Source organism: Sus scrofa, chromosome 12 (genome assembly GCF_000003025.6).
Source record: "Sus scrofa isolate TJ Tabasco breed Duroc chromosome 12, Sscrofa11.1, whole genome shotgun sequence".
NCBI classification, from domain to species: Eukaryota; Metazoa; Chordata; class Mammalia; order Artiodactyla; family Suidae; genus Sus; species Sus scrofa.
This window is the reverse complement of record NC_010454.4, coordinates 48,005,924-48,024,881: the sequence shown is the minus strand read 5'-3', so window position 1 is coordinate 48,024,881 and position 18,958 is coordinate 48,005,924. Positions and strand designations below refer to the sequence as shown.

Here is an 18,958-nt window from a genome sequence, read left to right as displayed (position 1 = left end):
ATGCAGGTTTGATTGCTGGCCTAGCTCAGTGGCTTAAGGATCTGACATTGCCGTGAGCTGCAGTGTGGGTTGCAGACGCAGCTCAGATTCTGCAGTGCTGTGGCTGTGGCTAGCAGCTACAGCTCCGAGTCGATCCATAGCCTCGGAACTTCCATATGCCAAGGCCCTAAAAAATACTCTGTTGCCATAGCTATGAAGCAACCAGTGTTTTCACATATGGCTGGTGGGAATGCAAAATGATACTATCCCATGGAGGGAATCCAAGCATATCCACCGACCACAAAGGCATTTATCCATGGATCCAACGATCTCACCTCTGGCAATCAAACCCCTTCTGCCCATATACCTGCATATGTATGAAGCTATCTGTTGCAGCACGGAAACCCCAAAGTGCCCATCGGTAAAGGGCTGGTTAAATTATGGAACAGCCACACAACAGAACTCTCCATACCACTGCAAAAGTAAACATGAGGAAGATCTCCAAGTACGTAAATGAAAATATCGCTACATCTTTTTTTTTTTTGGTCTTTTGTCTTTTTAGGGCCGCACCCGCGGCACATGGAGGTTCCCGGGGCTAGGGGTCCCACTGGAGCTGTAGCCGCCGGCCTACGCCACAGCCACGGCAACGCGTGGGAGCTGAGCCACATCTGCAACCTACACCACAACTCATGGCAACGCCGAATCCTTAACCCCCTGAGCTAGGCCGAGGATTGAACCTGCGTCCTCATGAATGCTAGTCGGGTTTGTTAACCATTGTTGAGCCATGACGGGAACTCCTATTTTTACTATTCTTGATGGTTTTGTTTTTTTGAACTTTTTAGACAAATCTGGAATTTATTTTGGTGAACGGTGAGGCTCTAATTTCCCTTTCTTTGACTTGATGGGGGCAGACGAGCCTTAAGTCAGTGATGGGATGATTCTTTGCTTTTATTTTTCCCAGAGCTATCACTGTCTCTCTTGTTTAAAGTAAGTTTTTCTGATGCCATTGGGCTTCTCTATATACTTTCACAAGAAAATAAAAAACTATTATCAAGAGATAATCACTGTTGAAAGGATTCTGGGAAGACAGCAGAGTAGGAGGCATGGGAATCTGTCTCCCAACCCAGACAGCAGCTGCACTGGCAGAATCCTGTTAGAACTGCTTTGAAATTCAGGAGTCTCTAAAAGGCTTGCAACTTCCAGCGGAAGGCTTGGTTGGCAAATGTCCACCAATGCCAGCCCTTGGCACAGTACCACCACCCATTCCTCACCCTCAGCCTTGTGGCAGGCAGCAGTGGCTCTGTTCCTAGAGCAGCCTGCAGTTTTAGAACTGAGGTGGGCAGAAAGGAAATATTGGGGGGCTTGTGCTCTGAATGCTGCTTTTGATCACAGAGGTGCAAAGAGGCAGTGACCACTGCTGTGGCACTTCCTCCATGGCTGCAAGCCCCTCGCCCTCTGCTGAAGTGCTCTTCAGGGATTTAAAGGGCTGGCACCCTTCTCCCCACTTCACTTTTCCCGCTCTTTTGGGATCCAGACATTAAAGACTAAAACATTAAAAAGAAAACCGCTAGAAGGGCTGGAGGTTGAACTAATTGCCAATGGCCGGTGATTTGATGAATCATGCCTAAGTAAGGAAGCCTCCATAAACCCCCAAAGGGTGGGGTTTGGGGAGCTTCTGCTGGTGAACACAAGGAGGTGCTGGGAAGATCGCACACCCTGAGGGCATGGAAGCTGCACCCCTTCCCCACACCATGCCCCATGCCTGCCCTTCTATCTCGCCGTTCCTGAGTTACAGCCTTTGTAATAAACCGGTATTCCGGTAAGTAACCTGTTTCTCTGAGTTCTGTGAGCCACACCAGCAAGTTAACCTAATAGGACCGGAGGAAGAACTTGTAGGAACCTATGATTCATAGCCAGTTGGCCACTCAGACCACAACCTGGACTTTCGACTGGCATCTGAAGGGGCGGGATGGAGGGGGTGCAGGAGGTCTTGCGCTCTCACCCCGTTGGATCTGATGCTAACTCCAGGCAGCGAGTGCCAGCACCAAACTGAATTGCAGGACACCCAGTGGGTGTCCACAGAGAACTCGAGCACGGCTTTGCACAGGGACAAAACTCCACATATCTGGTCACGGAGGAGCCAGAAGTGTGACTGCTATGTGTGCAGAGGAACAAAGAGGGAGGTTTTTCCTTTACAGGGTCCTTCTATCATTTCTTCAGCGTGGAAAGAAAAACCTAAAACATCAACCTGGTTCCTAGCGCGCCCCCCCCACCGCCCCCTGCCCCAACTCACCAGTTTTAGGAAGATTAACCAATCAAACGATATCCAAGAGATAAAATCCCAAATCTATAAAGAGGTAGTCAACTGAGTGTAACAATTTTTAAAAAACATTTTACCTTCGTTATAAGGCACTGGATTGCCGATCTTTACTCCAACCGCTTCGGCTGATTTCAAAACTTCTAAATCCATTAAAATAACTACTCTCCTACAAAGGCAAAGAAGTAGAAGCATGATGGAGAAAAATAAATGCAGAAGCCCTTCCAATGACAAGCTACTTAAAAAGCTTTCCCCCAATACTCCCAGTGATAAACCTATTTCCCTTTGTCAACTGCTCTTCCTTACCGAATAACTTGAGAAATACATGGTATCAATTCCTACAGAAATACTTCCCTTCATCTCTCACCGCATCATTACCGAGGCCTTTTATGATTGCAGGGTGTTCATTTCCCATCTAGCACCTTAATTAGAATGCGGTGTCCTCACTACACACTGTATCTTCAAGGAGCAAATGACATGGTAAGAATTTCGATTATTAAACATGAGAAGATGTCGCCTAACAAGAAATGATCTGTTTTTCAGAAACATATACTTATCTAAACAATTGCCTTTTCCCAGTGAAAACCAATATGGTTATAGCTACTTTTAGAATGTGACTGCAATTGTCTAAGAACTTCTGGTTCTTTGCACCTTTAATTCCGAATAAAACCTCTCCATAACGTTCCAAGGACCTTCGGCCAAAAGGAAAAAACCTTTTCAGATGGCCTCCGAGGCTCCGTGAGGTCTGGCCTCGCTAACCTCTCCAGCTCAACCCCGCCTCGGCCCCGAGCTCCGTCCAGGGTTTCCATTCAGCTCCTGGTGTACCTTCCGCCCCCTCCTGCCCAGCGGCCTCTGTGCAAGCCACCCTCTGACCGCGAGGGTCTCTCGCTCGGCCTCATCGGATACACATTTCAAGCATCACGTCCTCAAGAGACACTTCCTTAAACTTTGGTTGAGATCAGTTTTCCAATATGCTCCTTTCTACAACTGCCATTTCTTTCCTTCAGACCACCTCGCAAGTTTATGTTAACAAATAATGATTAATATTTAGGTTAATTCTGTGTGCATTGTTCATTTATTCACATACACTTTATATTTCAGTCCTACACTTGTTATTTATTTATTTCCCCTATTAGACTGCACTTTCCGTGATGGCAAGTAGCCTCCAGTGTTTTAGGCAGCAATGGGTCCACGGATACAGATTCCCTAGAAAAACTCTTCTGATAGATATTTAGTGATGGGTATTTAACTACCTTTCAAAATTATCCAAATTACTCCAGACCACAGAAAAATGGAAGGCTTATCAATCATTTAGCATCACCCTAATACCAAAGCCTAAGAAAAAATACACTAAAAAAAATTAATTTTATATGCCACGGATGCGACCCTAAAAAAATAATTAATTAATTTTATTTTGTAACATTACATACATCCTAAATAAAATATTAGCAAGATGAATCCAGCAGGACAGTCAAAGAACACACCAACATCAACGTACAGAAAACAGAGATGACAAAGACACATTACAACTTTATAAAGATACAATCAACAAAATCCAGACTGTGGGAAATTGTGCAAAAGGATCAAGGACAAAGACCGTGTGTCTTCAACAAATAAACACTAACGGAGGAAAAAAGACATGGAGGAGGAACCCAGATTTATAGAGACTTAAAAGAACTATCAACCTACTTCACTGGGAACTCTACTTTGGATCCTGATACAGAGAAATTATTTACACACACACACACACTCACACACAAATAGTTAAATGTGGAACAGTAATAGGATACTTGATATTTTAGGTGTAAAAAATTAGCAGAACACTGTAAATCAACTATAATTTTAAAAAATTATAGAGGAGGGTAAATGTGGAAGGGGTAGCGATACAATAAGACTGGGTGTTGGTGATAATCTGAAGCTAGACGGCAGGACCTACACCAATGAGAAGCACACAGCTTCACTACTGTTACACTCTTGCCAAAGATGCGTAATCTGTTTCCAATCAGGAGGAAGCCTCTGGCAAATTGAGGAGCATTCTATAAAATAACTGATTTTCAAATTGCAAGCAGGAAAGTAAAAGAATCCCTCTAGATTGAAGGAGTCTAAAGAGATATGATAATTAATATAACAAGTGATCCTGGACTGGATCCTACTGCTATTAAGGACATAAGACAATTTATGAAACCTGAATGGACTCTGTGGATTGGATGGAAGAATTCTGAGGTTTCGAATTCAATAACTTAACCAGGCTATGACTCAGTGTCAGTTGTTTTGCTTTTCCCTTTTCTGGTACGTGGGGTACATCCTTTCAGTCTGCAGTCAGGTCTTTCTTCTTGATGAAATTTTCCTGTTGTTATTCCTTAATGGATGTTTTCCCCCCCCATTTTTGGCTGCCCCGTGGCATATGGAGTTCCCAGGCCAGGGATCAGGTCTGAGCCGAACCTGTGATCTATGTCACAGCTGCGGCAACGCTGGATCCTTTAGGCCGCTGTGCCCAGCCAGGGATCAAGCCTGCAACCTGGTGCTACGGAGATGCCGCCGATCCTGCCGGGCCACAGTGGGAACTCCTAACCAACTGTTCAGTGTCTCTTTGTTCCACTGCTGGTCAGGTCAATGTCAATCACTGGATAAGGTCCTGTCTGTCAGCTTTCTCCACTGGGAGCTTGCTGCTTTTCCTCTTACAATGAATTCATTATGCTGCGGGGAGGGACTTTAACCCTATAAATAACTAGTTCCTCATCAAACTTTCACCACAGAGTTTGTCTGACCCCTACAATTCTAACTCTAGTAATCTGCTCTGCAGAAGTAATAGCATGAGCATGTAAAGATAAACGTCCAAGGATGAGGACGTCCCCCCCCCGCGGCGAGGCAAGTTCAATCTCTAGCCCGAGAACGTCCACATGCCTTGGGTGCAGCCCAAGAAAACGTCTAAAACATTAAAGATCCAAGGATGATGGCTAAAGCCCTATTTGGAAGAAACCTGGTTGTTCACAGGCAGGTTCTCAGCAGGGGTAGGAAGGAACACAGCACATCAGCGTGCAGAGGTGGTGGAAGAAGGCAAAGCCTACGAGAGGGGAATTCCACCCATGACTAGAGAGAAAGGGGCCCGAGTTTCTGCACTCAACTCCAGCAAAGCTTTCCTCTCCCATAACCATGCCCTAGAGGACAGAAAAGAGGATAGAAAGCACCACTTGAGCTCTCCAAGGCATCCTGGAGTGGAAGATAACAGGTCCCAAGTGGGGAGGTTGGCAAGGAGACATACCCAGCCTAGACGATGTCAGAGCAAATATGAAGTCTAGCTGGAACTGCCCACATTAAACAAGAACACGATAAAAAGAAATGACGCAGCAACAATGCCAGCACACCACAGTGTATAAAAATAAAAGGCAGAGACAATTAAGAATCCAATCTAGAAGAAAGCATTAGCCAAGAAAGGGAATACGTCCCAATCACAGCTTGCCAAATAAGACTAAGAATTCAATAAAAGTCAAAAGATGAAATGAAATGAGATTGAGAAGAAAAGGGAGCTTGAGACATTAAGGAAAAAAGAGAAGAAAAGCAGTATCATTACACATCTAATCCTTAAACTATAAAAACCCAAGGAACAGGGAGTTCCCGTCGTGGCGCAGTGGTTAACGAATCCGACTAGGAACCATGAGGTTGCGGGTTCAGTCCCTGCCCTTGCTCAGTGGGTTAAGGATCCGGCGTCGCAGTGAGCTGTGGTGTAGGTTGCAGACGCGGCTCAGATCCCGCGTTGCTGTGGCTCTGGCGTAGGCTGGTGGCTACAGCTCCGATTCAACCCCTAGCCTGGGAACCTCCATATGCCGAGGGAGCGGCCCAAGAAATAGCAGCAACAACAACAACAAAAAAAGACAAAAAGACAAAATAAATAAATAAATAAATAAAAACCCAAGGAACAGAACAGAGGAAGCTAAAAACCGAACAATACAATATGTTGGACAATCTTAAATTAATCCAGCGCATACACTAGAAAAGAGAGCAAACCGAAGACATCTATGAAGAGCAAAGGTATCCACCACATAAGCAGAAACTGGAACTCACGTGAAAGAAAATGAACTGAAAAGGAAGGCCGGTGATCAAAGAGGCAAAAGTGAGCGAATAAACAATGAGTAAATCTAAATGAGCACAGACTATATAAGAGAAGGTGCTAATTGGGGGGAGTAAAAACAAAACTGAAGGAAAATACTGAGCACAGACCCTGTTAAGGCCTTTGCTTTATTTGGGAGGATGGTAAAAATACTATTTTTGTAATTTTGTTAATTCCAATATGGATTTTTTTTTTTTAAATGTTGAGAGTAATCACAAAGAAAACACATAGAACATGCAACTTTTAAAAGAGTAGAGGAAAAAAGAATTAAGGCAATGCAATCAATCAAAGGAGGAAAAGACAATGAAAGTATAGCGAGACTATGGCAAGACCAAAAAATTGGGGCGGGGGGTGGGGTGGGGGAGATCCGTAATAAATAAAGCAGAATAAACTCACCCACTAAATCTCAGATGGAGTTCTAAAACTCAACGCTGTTTATAAAAAACATCCAAGATGAACAACAGCGAGGTTAAAAGTTTCAAAAGAACAATGATACATCAAACAAATACAAGCAGAAAAAGTGAATGTACATCTAACGTAACATACATCGATACCCTCATGAAGATGGGCGTGCTGGCCGCACTGGCTGCTCACCTGTTTGGGTTGTGTTTCATAACTCAATCAAAAGCTCGAGGGGAAAAAGTGAAAAGTAAAGCCTCTCCCCAACAAAGAATGTCATATTTCAGCAGTGGCTGCTCAGGTGTGATTAACAGTTCTCGTCACCCCTGTATCTCTAACATGTAGCCTCTTGTAGGTACTCAGCATACTCTCTACTGGCCGAAGAAAGCCTTTGCTATGAAAGATTCAGGACTGCAAAAAAGGGGCAGTGTTACATCATTATCTCTTTTTGCTCTAATAAGTGACCTCTTTTTATCAAAAGGTACTTTAAGAGAGAATCTAAAACCAGTGCTGCTGAAGAGACTAGAAATAAGAGTTCCGCATTCGGCTTTAGTTTTCTGCCCAGGTTGGTTCCATTTCTTTCCTCTTGAGGCGTGCCTGGTTGTTGGTAGCCTGAGTTCCTAATTCAATAGCTAAAAATTCTTAGCTAAAGCCCACCACTGCCTTTTTGATTCCTAATCGAATTTGGGCATTGAATGAACCTCTCTGTTCACAAATTGGTCCCCATTTTAACAACGCGGCAGGAAAAAAACCTACCACATACCTTCCATCTTTCAAGGTGTTCACAATAAATCGGTTAATCTGGCAAATACAGTTGCTAGACAATCGTTCTTCCTCAACAAGAGGATTCAGCTGTGTCGCCAACATGAAAGCTGCAAAGCACAGAGATTACTTTAGTCGCGAAAACATTTCCGTTGTGACAAAAGCTGGTGACACCTGTACCAGCAAAGAAAAACAATGCCTGAAACATGTTCCTGAAATTAAACCCCCAGATTCTGCACATGAAAAAGGGCATCCATTTCCTGCGCATTAAACATCTGCTACTACTCTGAAATTCAGTTATTTCCTAAAGTGCCCCAAATCACCTTTTCCAGCATTCAGGTTGCATGACGAAGCCTCATCTTTTTTCTAGGTTCTTCACCTTGTGACTAGAGAGAGCAAGCATATATTCTGCAAATTTTCTTTCTCCCTGTAAAGCTTCCAACATACAAATAAAACCCCAGAAAGACAAGTATAGGACAGCTAACCCATCATATTCACTAAATGTCAATATCGTCCTGAGGGAAATTAATCAAAGAAAACACAGAGCACCAGTTAGAGAAAATTAATTAAGCCAAGTGGCAGCTTTCCACTGGACCCAGTCTATTGCTCGAACGCTCTCTGCCAGCCGCAATTCTGCCTGTGTGAAGGCAGAGCCAAGCAAGTGCAGACTTCTGGAATGCTCTAATTACGGCAATCTAAGTGTTGGGTGTGCTTATATTATTTACATACAAATTCCCAGATTTACGCATTATACGTACAGGACAGCGTATTCAATCCATCACTCATAAGCAGTCGATAACGGGGTGGATTGTTCCCTGTGGTAATGGGACGGATGTTCTAGGAGAGAAAACACGCATTAGCCAGGCTGCCTGCCCAGTCCCCAGGGACGAGTAAACCTAAGCGGCAGGAGAGTGGGTTTGCCATTAGCGCAACAAAAACTGAACTGCTTGCCCATTCTCTTGACACCTAAATCCAAGGGAAAGAAAATTGGACGTGATGATTCTCCCACCAACCTCTTCTCCAAGAACACTGTTAAACGCAGCAGAGACGAGAATAAGTTGCCAATATTGTTGTATTCTCTCTCCCCTGACACAAATCTGACTGAAAATCAATTTTTAAAAAACACACAAGGCACATAATGTATGCAAGGAACGTGGAGGGAACACGCCAAAAATACAGAATGGGGGGGGGAAACACTTGCCCTGAAGAGGCTTGTAATCGCAGTGCTCTAGGGAGGCAGAGCTGTGTACCTAATAATGCTACACAGGCAGAGCCAAGACACATAGCCTAACTTGAAGGAAATCAGAGGCAGCTTCCTGAAGGAGATGAAATATGAAAACAGAGCCTTCAGATGACTGGCAGTGACTTGGGGAATAACAGGGAGACAGACCATCGGCCCTGCTGACTCGGAACCTGCAAGTATGATCCTGGATTCTGCTTCTACTGATTTTTCAAATTCTCACTAAAATTTGAGAGCTCCTTAAATGAATGACAGCATAAATGAACAATTTTAAGCAGACGAGTTCCTTGTGGGTGGATCTCTCCGGAGGTTGCATGTAAGGCAGACTTGAGCCAGAGAAACCCCAGGGCAGAAGGACACCCAAGGAGGCAGTAGAAATGATGGGGAGCCCCACAGCACCCATCGGTGGTGGAAACAACAGGCAAAGCCCTCCAGTCTGAACCTCCAAAGGTCAAACTCTGGCTAACTAACATTAAAAAGAAAGTCTGGGTCCTCTCTGAGTTTACAACATGGACTGGATGTTTTTGTGATGATGGAGAGAATTTCCCAAAGTGGACAGATCTGTATGACCTCTCTCAAATGTCATTTATAGTTATATACAAGTTTGAAAAACATTTGATGTGGGAGTTCCCACTGCGGCTCAGCAGTAATGAACCCAACTAGTATCCATGAGGATGCAGGTTCAGTCCCTGGCCTCACTCAGTGGGTTACGAATCCGGCGTTGCCGTGAGCTGTGGTGTAAGTCACAGATGCAGCTTGGATCCTGAGTTGCTGTGGCTGTGGCATAGGCTGTTGGCTGCAGCTCCAGTTCGACCCTTAGCCTAGGAACTTTCATATGCCCCAGGTGTGGCCCTAAAAAGACCGAAATAGAAAAGTTTGATGTGAAAAATACGTAGGTACTCACAATGACTTGGAGGATGGGTTTTATGGATGTATCTCCCTGTTGCATTATGGCCTGAAAAAGTCAAAACAGATTCTTGTGAGATACGTACTCAAAGCATGATAAACATTTGACATCATAAAATCCTAAAAGTGGGACACATACTTTCCAACAAGGATACACTTAGCACATCTAAAATACTGGCATCAGATAAGGACCCATTATTCATATTCATATTTTCATTTATTTCCCTATAGTGCCCATTAATAGGGAACTATACAAATAAATATGCAAATCTTTAAAACAGAACATTATGCAGCCTTAAAAGGAGTTCTCTTGCGGCGCAGTGAGTTAAGGATCTGACATTGTCTCTGCAGCTGCCCGGGTTGCTGCTGTGGCGTAGGTCTGATCCTTGATCCAGGAACTTCCACATTCCACAAGCACAGGCCGAGGGAAAAAAAAAAAAGAAAAGTTTATGTAACACTGGCTGCCTTTTGTGACAGGAACTGAGTGAAGGAAGTGTGAGAGAGGCAGACCTTGTACTCTTCTATACTTTTTAAATTTTAAATCCCACGACTCTATTAGCAATTATAAAAATAATTTCTAAAAAAAAAGACAAAACTATTGATCAGGTTTGTTTTTTTAAAAGCCATCATTTAAAGGTAATCAACAGAAAAAATAGCTAGCTGGCGATCTGACCTCTGCTTTTGCCCATGTTGAGGTAAGTGGGACCAGACTAGTTTTTGCAACCATAAACTAAAAACTGGACAAAAACAAAGAGACCTCCTTTGTTTTCAACAGGTAGAAGAAGACGGTGATCCCTGAAAGAACAAATGAGGCGAGTCCTACAATCACCCTGGGGTTCTGCTCTGAGGCACTTTTGGACCACAGCGCAAGTAGCAGAATCCAAGAAAAACATGGCAGTTCTGCTGAGCACTGGTCAGGGTTCAGGGAGGTGAGGTAGCTGGATTTTCTGAATGCAGAGTACCCAACAGGAGGCAGCTACACAAAGAAAGAGCTTCAATAACCTACGCAGGGGCTACCTTGAGTTTCTCCCTGAATTCTAAGTTATGCATACACAGAAAGAGGCGCCACGGGCCAGCTAAAGCCGAAAAATTACTGGAGCTCACCCAGGGTACGATGCGTTCGAGTTCCAATTAGACAGAGTGGAGAGAACTCAGTCAACACCCGGTGCATTCAGTAGAAATCCCAGAAAGGCCATGATTTAGAAACGGGAATAAACCAGCCCCAAAGCAAAAGCTACTCTAGGCCCACTACAGTCTCAAAGGGATGAGGTGATCTGCAAGTCAGCTAACCGCCTGCCAGAACAACTCATGTTCTTTATACACATCATTTAGGCACCGAGTAACGTATTACTCGTAATGTCCAGTATCTAGTCAAAAATCACCAAATTATTTGAAGGTGGACATAAGTTAGAGGTGTATGCTACAACCTTGAGGCCATTCTCAAACTGCACTCTGGGGTCCCAAGACCTTCTCAGAGGTACGTAAACTCAGAACTATTTTCATTATGATAAACAAGATTTTGCCCTTGTCACTCTCATTCATTCAATACAAAGAAAAATTGGTTGAAAGAGTAATAAAACTTTATTTATTTTTTTGGTCTTTTTAGGGCCACCTATGGAGGTTCCCAGGCTAGGGGTCCAATCAGAGCTATAGTCGCCTGCCTACGCCACAGCCACAGCAACGCCAGATCCGAGCCGCGTCTGTGACCTACACCACAGCTCATGGCAATGGCAGATCCTTAACCCACTGAGCAAGGCCAGGGATCGAACCCACCTCATGGTTCCTAGTCGGGTTCGTTTCTGCTGCGCCACAACGGGAACTCCTAATAAAACTTTATATTGTTACCACTGATGACTGTCTACTGGATGAAAAAAATCAGTAAAAGAAATCACAGCAGTGCTACTTTCTAATGATACAGCAGCTTGCTGAATTAAAGAACAAGCTACATCGTGCTTGAGCTACTATCTCTCCTGAAAAATTCTTTTGTCTTACACATGGATGCATCTATAGATGTGGCTGGACTTGCTGCTTTGCTTGTATTCATCTGGTAACAGCACCAACTGGTCATCTGGTAAGATTTTCCTTCTTTCATGGGAATGCTTGACAACAAACAGATTATGCTGAACTAGTCAAAGGGTTGAATTACTTTCAAAACTCCTGCTTCATCCTGGGACAGCTGTGTTGACATTTGCACGGATGGTGCAAAGCAGTGGGAGGTAAAACTACTGGTGCCCGAGCAGAGTTACTATATTAGTAGTCACTGTATTATTGCTCACTGCCCTGAATGCACTGGAAGGTGCGGTTCAATGAAAAAAAATGAAGCTTGATGACGAAGTAAAATTATTTATCATGTTAAATCTTACTCCTTGAGGAGTTTTATTGTGGTGCAGTGCCTTAAAGGATCCAGCATTGTCACTGCAGGGGCATGGGTCGCTGCTATGGTGTGGGTTTGATCCTGGGCCTGGGAAGTGCCACATGCCATGGGCGTGGCCTAAATAAATAAATAAATAAATAAATCTATCTTAATCCTTGAAAACAAATTTTTTAAAATATTTTCTTTAACAATGCGGAAAGCATGCAAAAAATACTTCTGCTGCATACTTAAGTGTGGCTCTGGCCACGAGGTAAGGCACTTGAGCAAACGTTCGAGTTGCATGTGGAACTGGCCCCCCCCTTTTTTTTCATGGAACATCATTTTTTACTTGAAAGGGCAAGTGATAACATATGGTCATTCAGCCTTGAGAATTTAGTAGGTATTTTCTCAAAAATAAAACAAACTGGGACAATTAACCATACTTGTGACTGACGAACAAACAGTTTTCTAATGAAAAGCAGGACTTTGAAAACTTGTATTCACCAACTTCCCAACACCAACAGACTTTTCTGAGCAAATCCGTAATGAGGTTAATAAGCACAAATTTTTGTGATATAATTAAACAGGTCACTATCTGGAAGATCTGTATAAGGCAACGAACCAATATTTTCCAAATGACAGACACACTCATTACCAATAATACACAGGTACAAGATAGAAGACCCCGTCCCTGTGGAGTTTAGGGTGTGTCACCCCCCAGCAGGTAGATGTGTCCAACAACCTGGAAGCTCTTTGAACTTTGCTGTTGAGGGATTATTCTGAAGGTCCCATTTCGTAGGCGTGATTGATTGAAACACTGGCCAAGGGTGGCTGGCTCAATCTCCAGCCTTTCTCCCGTGGGATGAGGAGTAGAACAAAAAGTTCCAACCCTTCAATCACATAGTTGGTTCTCCTGGCAATCAGTCACCATCCTGAAGCTATCCTGGGGTTCACCAAGAGTTACCTCATTAAGGTAAACTCAGGTATGGCTGAAAGGGGCTTAAGTTCCTCCTACCCCAACACTCAGGAAATTCCAAGGGTTTTAGGAGTTCTGTGTACCAGAAACTGGACAAAGACCAAATGTTTCTTATTATATTACAGTATCACAAAGATCAAAAGAGAAGCCTAAAAGGGCTCTTAAAATACTCTTCCTTGGAGTTCCCTGGTGGCCTAGTGGTTAAGGATTTGGTGTTGTCACTACTGTGGCTCTGGTTTGGCCTGGGAACTTCCATATGCTGCCAGTACAGCCAAAAAAAAAACCCCAAAGGAGTTCCCATCATGCCGTGGCAGAAATGAATCCGACTAGGAACCATGAAGTTGCGGGTTCAATCCCTGGCCTTGCTCAGTGGGTTAAGGATCCTGCATTGCTGTAGCTATGGTATAGGCTGGCGGCTGCAGCTCCCATGGAACCCCTAGCATGGGAACCTCCATATGCCACGGGTGCGGGGAAAAGCAAAAAGAGAGAGAAAAAAAAAAAAGAGGGATTCACTGAGAAAGTAACTGAGCCAAGACTTGAAGATCACGTTAGCCAGCAAGAGGAGAATGAAGAACCACCCAGACAGTAGATACTGGTTAAAAAATGTTCAAAGGCCCTGTGGAAAGCAAGAGTATGAAATATACCAGGAATTTAAATTTTTACAAAAATTTTTTAATTAAAAAAAAACAAAAAAAAAACCTCTGGAAAGTAGGAAAGAACAGGTAGGAATGGAGAGTTATGCTGGGGAGAAGTGAGCAGGCCAGGCCAGAAACAACGGTTCCAGTGTGGATGGAGAAAAGTAGATGGATTTAAGAGATACACATGGAGCAGAGTTCCCATTGTAGCTCAGTGGTAATGAACCTGACTAGTATCCATAAGGACTCAGGTTCCATCCCCGGCCCCACTCAGTGAGTTAAGGCTCCAATGTTGCTGTTAGCTGTGGTGTAGGTCACAGACGTGGCTCAGATCCTGCACTGCTGTGGCTGTGGTAGGGGCAACCCCTAGCCTGGGAACTTCCATGTGCTGCAGGTGCAGCCCTAAAAAGACAGACAGAAACACACAGACACACACACACACACACACACAGATATATATGGAGGTAAAACACACCAAACTTTGTGTGTGGAGAGAGATGGCACATCCAGGGTGATGGAGTTTGCCAGAAGAATGACTCCACAATTTCTGGCTCAAATAATTTAGTGAATAGTGGTTCCATTCACTCAGACAACAAACAGTAGAGGTCCAAATTTAGAGAGATAATGGATTCGCTTTGGCACAGTAGAATTTAAAATGTTTTTGCGATATTGGGTACAAAGGCAGATTATAGAGGCTTGTCTTTCAGAGTAAAGGGGGCTCCGGACAAAGAAATCTGTGAACAATTGACACACAGAAAGTAATTGGATTGTCTTGGGAGAAGAGGGCCTTGTGCAGAGCCTTAAGTCAACAAAATTTACTGAGACCTAGAAATAAGACAGGGAAAGACCAGCCAAGCTGAACCACAGAAACCAAAAGAAGGTATTACCAGAAGAAAGCAACCCTCAGTGGACAAACGCTGCTGAGAACCCTGAGTAAATTAAAATCTCAAAATTGTCTGTTGCATTTAACGTCCTGGAGGCACTGCTAACTTCAGCCAGGGTTACTTCTATAGTGATCAAAGGAGAGACAGGCGTCCGTTAAAGAGTTAATGGAAGGCAAGGAAATGAAATAACTGAAAACAGACAACTCTGGAAAAGTTTGGCTGCGGATAGGGGGAGGGGAGGAGACAGAGTGGCCAGGGAGGAGATGGGTGAAAATCAAGAGTTTATTTTGTTTTGCTTCCTTAAGCAGGAAACATATGAGCGTGTTTAAAAGACGACGATGGAGAAAATCCTTTGCAGCGTGATGATTACTGGGGGTCCCCCGGCGGTTCCTCCCCGGCCCCCCGCTACCTCCTCCTCCCGGGTTCTCTCCCGCTTCTCTACCCCGCACAGCCCCAGGGCCCACAGCCACCCCGGCCCGCCAGCATCTTCTCACCGCAATGGCCCCCTCGCTCAGGTGGCCCACCATGGTTCCGCCACGCCAACTCCCGCGCTCCGGTTCTCCCGCAGCCCTGGCTTCACTCCCGGCCCCGCGCGCTCCAAAGCGATTGGCCTGAGTTGCTGCTAGCACTGCTTCCGCCTCCTAACATGCGCACGGCACGGGGGCGGGTCTAAGGGCCGAGCAGCCACCGCATTGGCTGAGGCGCGGCGGGCAGCCCACGTGACCCACCAGAGCCCGGGTCCCGGGCCTAGTCGCTGGATGGTGGGGCCTTGGCGCGGGCCGCGGAGCCTCCGGGCGCGCGAAGCGTGACGCAGGAGTAGCGAGCGAAAGGCGCGAGAGAGACGCGTTTCAGGAGCTTTCCCAGTGGGCTCTCGGAAGCGTACCCCACACGGCCCTTACCCGGCGGACAAAGACTGGTAGCCCAGGGCAGTGGTAGCGCTCTTCCCAAATACCTCTGCTGTTAGTAGTTAAAGCAATGACCTGACTCCTTCAGCAACCCAGCGCTCAGCTCCCGCTCAGCTCCCGCAGGCGCCAGACCCTGGGCTTGGCACAGTGGAGGTTTCTCCGGGTAAATAAGACCTGGTCCCTATCCTCAGAGGAGAGCGCAGTCTTTCGAGGAACTTTCTGCTGTGAGTAGCCCTACCTCAAGGTAGAGTGGTTTGAGCCCCAGGAGAGACAGAGTAGGCTGCTAGCACAGGTGGGAAAATCAGGGAGAGCTTCCCAAAGGAGGCACCATTTGAACTGGGTTTTGAAGGGTGTGTGGAAACTTGCCAGGTGGACTTCAAGTGTGGTTAGGGATGCTCCTGGAAGAATAAATATAGCCTTGGCAAAAATTAGCGAGATGAACAGCGTGATAAGCTGGGGGCAGCTTTGAGTAGCTAGGACAGTAGGGTACAGAGGAAGTGAGACTTGAGCATTATGAAGGAAGCCTAGCGTCAGGTAATGAAGGGTTTATACTGGGGTCTCCTAAGAAAGTTTTGATGCATTTAAGGTGGAGGACTGTTATCTGTCTCATTGTGGACGATGGGTTGAATTTGGAATGGGGAATGGGCGTTCTAAGGGCATGGAGATTGGTTATGACACTCTGGAAAGAATGCCAGGCAGGAAATGGTGAGGGCTTGAACTAAATGAGTGACCTGGAGACTGAAAAGGAAAAACCGAACTGTGTAAAAGATAAGTTATTTGCTAACTTAATAGCTGCTGGGGAGGAGTTCCCGTGATGGCTCAGTGGTAACGACCCAACTAGTATCCATGAGGAAAGGGGTTTGATCCCTGGCCCACTCAGCTGCAGTGTAGGTTGCAGACTCCGTTGCTGTGGCTGTGGTGTAGGCCAGCAGTTACAGCTCCAGTTGGAGCCTTAACCTGGAAACTTCCATGTGCCTCAGGCGCAGCCCTACAAAACAAAAAGAAAAGAAAAAGAAAGCTGACTTTGTTCCAGGCATCAGGCTAGGCGATGGTTATACAATGATTAATCGTAGTAGTCACCATCCCTGACCTCTTAGACCTCCATCTACCCTTGATGGTCAAGTCAGAAAACTGAGACATGGCAGATTTTTTTTCTCACTTTACCCAGGACCTTTTTTTTTTTTTCTTCTTCACAGCTGCACCAGAGGCATATGGACGTTCCCAGGCCAGGGGTCAAATCAGAGCTGTAGCGCCAGCCTACACCACAGCCACAGCAACACTGGATCCTTAATCCACTGAATAAGGCCAGGGATCGAACCTGCATCCTCATGGATACTAGTCAGGTTCGTTACCACTGAGCCGTGACGAGAGCTCCCAGAGTCAGCTTTCGATAAACATTTTTGAATGAAGGAATGTGGAGTGAATTGGTTCAAGAGTCTATAGATCCTTTCTTGGCATGTAAACAACGATAGGGAAAGACCACAAGAATTGATTTTGTAGCTTCACACTTACTTGAATGGAATCTTGATTTTCTAGAGTTGTACATTTGTAGAAACCTGAGTTTCTTATTTTCTTGTTTAGTTTATAGATCTTAAGTAGCATGGATCTGCCGGTGGATGAGTGGAAATCATACATACTTCAGAAGTGGTCTTTGCTCCCCAAGTCCATTCAGGTCACAATTTCTACAGCAGAGGCCCTGAGCGATATCTTTCTCCACTCATCTTTGCTTCTTCAGTAAGTAAATGGAAGCCTTAACCAGGGAAATTTTGATCTGGAAAATGTTCTCTTTTGTCATTTGCTCTCAAGTTATATCTCTTTTTGATGGAAGGATTAAGTTCAGATTTTTATATTTTGGGGCATTCAACAGTTTGTGCTATTTCCACAGTTTTTTTTTTTTTTTTTTTTCTAATCTTCTAGTATAGAACAGATAGGGATGCTATTTAGGTTTTTCAGTGTCAATACTATTTCAGTAATCAGTGCCTTGCTGTCCTCTCTAGGCTTTCAACTGTGCCATATCTCAAAGGATATAGTGGAGAATTACAACTGCACATAGAATTCATAAGTGCCCATGTGTGGAAAGAATCTTAGAGGCCATATAGTCGAACCACAGTAGTTTTCAAACACCTTTTTTAAATTTTTTATTTCATTTTTTGTCTTTTTAGGGCTGCATCTGTGGCACATGGAAATTCCCAGGCTAGAGGTCAAATCAGAGCTGCAGCTGCCAGATCCAAGCCACATCTGCGACCTACACTGCAGCTTGTGGCAATGCCAGATCCTTAACCTAGCGAGAGGCCAGGGATCAAACCCACATCCTTATGGACACTATGTTGGGTTCTTAACCTGCTGAGCCACAATGGGAACACCCAGTTTTCAAAACCTCGTGATCGCACTTTCAGTAAGGAATATGTTTTACATTACAACCTAGTACATATGTGTATATATTAAAAAAAAAAAAAAAAAAAAACAAAAAACCTGAAACAGGAGCTTCCCAAAACTTCAGTGAATTTTTACTGAACACTTATTTTGTGCCAGCCACTGTCCTAGGTACTTAGTAAACAAAAAGTACATTGCTAAAAAGAAAATAGATAAAGGCCCTTACTTTCGAAGAGCTTAATTCTAGCAAGGAGGGACAGACAATAAACATAAGTATATATCGTATTAAAGGTGATAAGTACAATAGACAAAAAAGGAAAAACTGAACAGGGTGGGGGAAAATAGAGCTAGGAGCAAGAGTGCAGGTTGTATTTTTTTGTATATTCTCATGATTTATTATTTTACCAATTATGGGTCTTCTTGATAGAGTAATATATTCTTTTTTTTACTTTTAAAAGTTTTGTATTAAAGCATAGTTGATTTACAATGTTGTGCCAATTTCTGCTGTATAGCGAAGTAACCCAGTCATACATGTATATACATTCCCTTTCTTATATTATCTTCCATCGTGGTCTATCCCAAGAGACTGGATATAGTTCCCTGTGGTATACAGTAGGATCTCATTGCTTATTCTAAATGTAATAGGTTTCATCTAACTCCAAACTCCCAGTCCATCCCCCTCCTGCCCCCTCCTTGGCAACCACAAGTCTGTTCTGTATGTTCATGAGTCTGTTTCTGTTTTGTAGATTGGTTCATTTGCACCTTTTTATTTTTTTTTCAACTTTTTAGGGCCACACCCAGGGCATATGGAGGTTCCCAGGCTAGGGGTCTAATCAGAGCTACAGCCGCCAGCCTACACCAGAGCCACAGCAACGTGGGATCTGAGCCACGCCTGCAACCTGCACCACACGTCACGGCAGTGCCGGATCCTTAACCCACTGAGCAAGGCCAGGGATCGAACCCGAAACCTCGTGGTTCTTAGTTGGATTCGTTAACCACTGTGCCACGACAGGAACTCCCAACACCCTATTTCAGATAACACATGTAGGTGATATGTGGTGTTTGTCTTTCTCTTTCTGACTTCACTTAGGATGAGACTCTGTAGTTGCATCCATGTTCAT

General features: G+C 44.5%; 2 protein-coding genes across 6 annotated transcripts in view; one reads left to right on the top strand and one right to left on the bottom strand.

The window, feature by feature from the left end:
- Nucleotides 1–15,230, bottom strand: part of RPA1 (replication protein A1) — a 39,093-nt gene extending 23,863 nt beyond the window's left edge. Inside the window, exons 1-5 of the mRNA XM_003131822.4 lie at nucleotides 15,054–15,230; nucleotides 9,710–9,760; nucleotides 8,324–8,402; nucleotides 7,567–7,675; nucleotides 2,377–2,465 (exon numbers count right to left, since the gene is read on the bottom strand). Coding sequence (XP_003131870.1) covers nucleotides 2,377–2,465; nucleotides 7,567–7,675; nucleotides 8,324–8,402; nucleotides 9,710–9,760; nucleotides 15,054–15,086 — 361 coding nt within the window. The 5' untranslated portion in view covers nucleotides 15,087–15,230. The remainder of the gene's footprint in view (nucleotides 1–2,376; nucleotides 2,466–7,566; nucleotides 7,676–8,323; nucleotides 8,403–9,709; nucleotides 9,761–15,053) is intronic.
- Nucleotides 15,276–18,958, top strand: part of SMYD4 (SET and MYND domain containing 4) — a 65,387-nt gene continuing 61,704 nt past the window's right edge. For all 5 annotated transcript variants that reach the window (XR_002337300.1, XM_021067577.1, XM_021067576.1 and 2 more), the window contains exons 1-2: nucleotides 15,276–15,688; nucleotides 17,046–17,198. Coding sequence is in view for 4 of the 5 variants with exons in the window: in XM_021067577.1 (XP_020923236.1) it covers nucleotides 17,065–17,198 (134 nt within the window). In the remaining variant the exon portion in view is untranslated. The remainder of the gene's footprint in view (nucleotides 15,689–17,045; nucleotides 17,199–18,958) is intronic.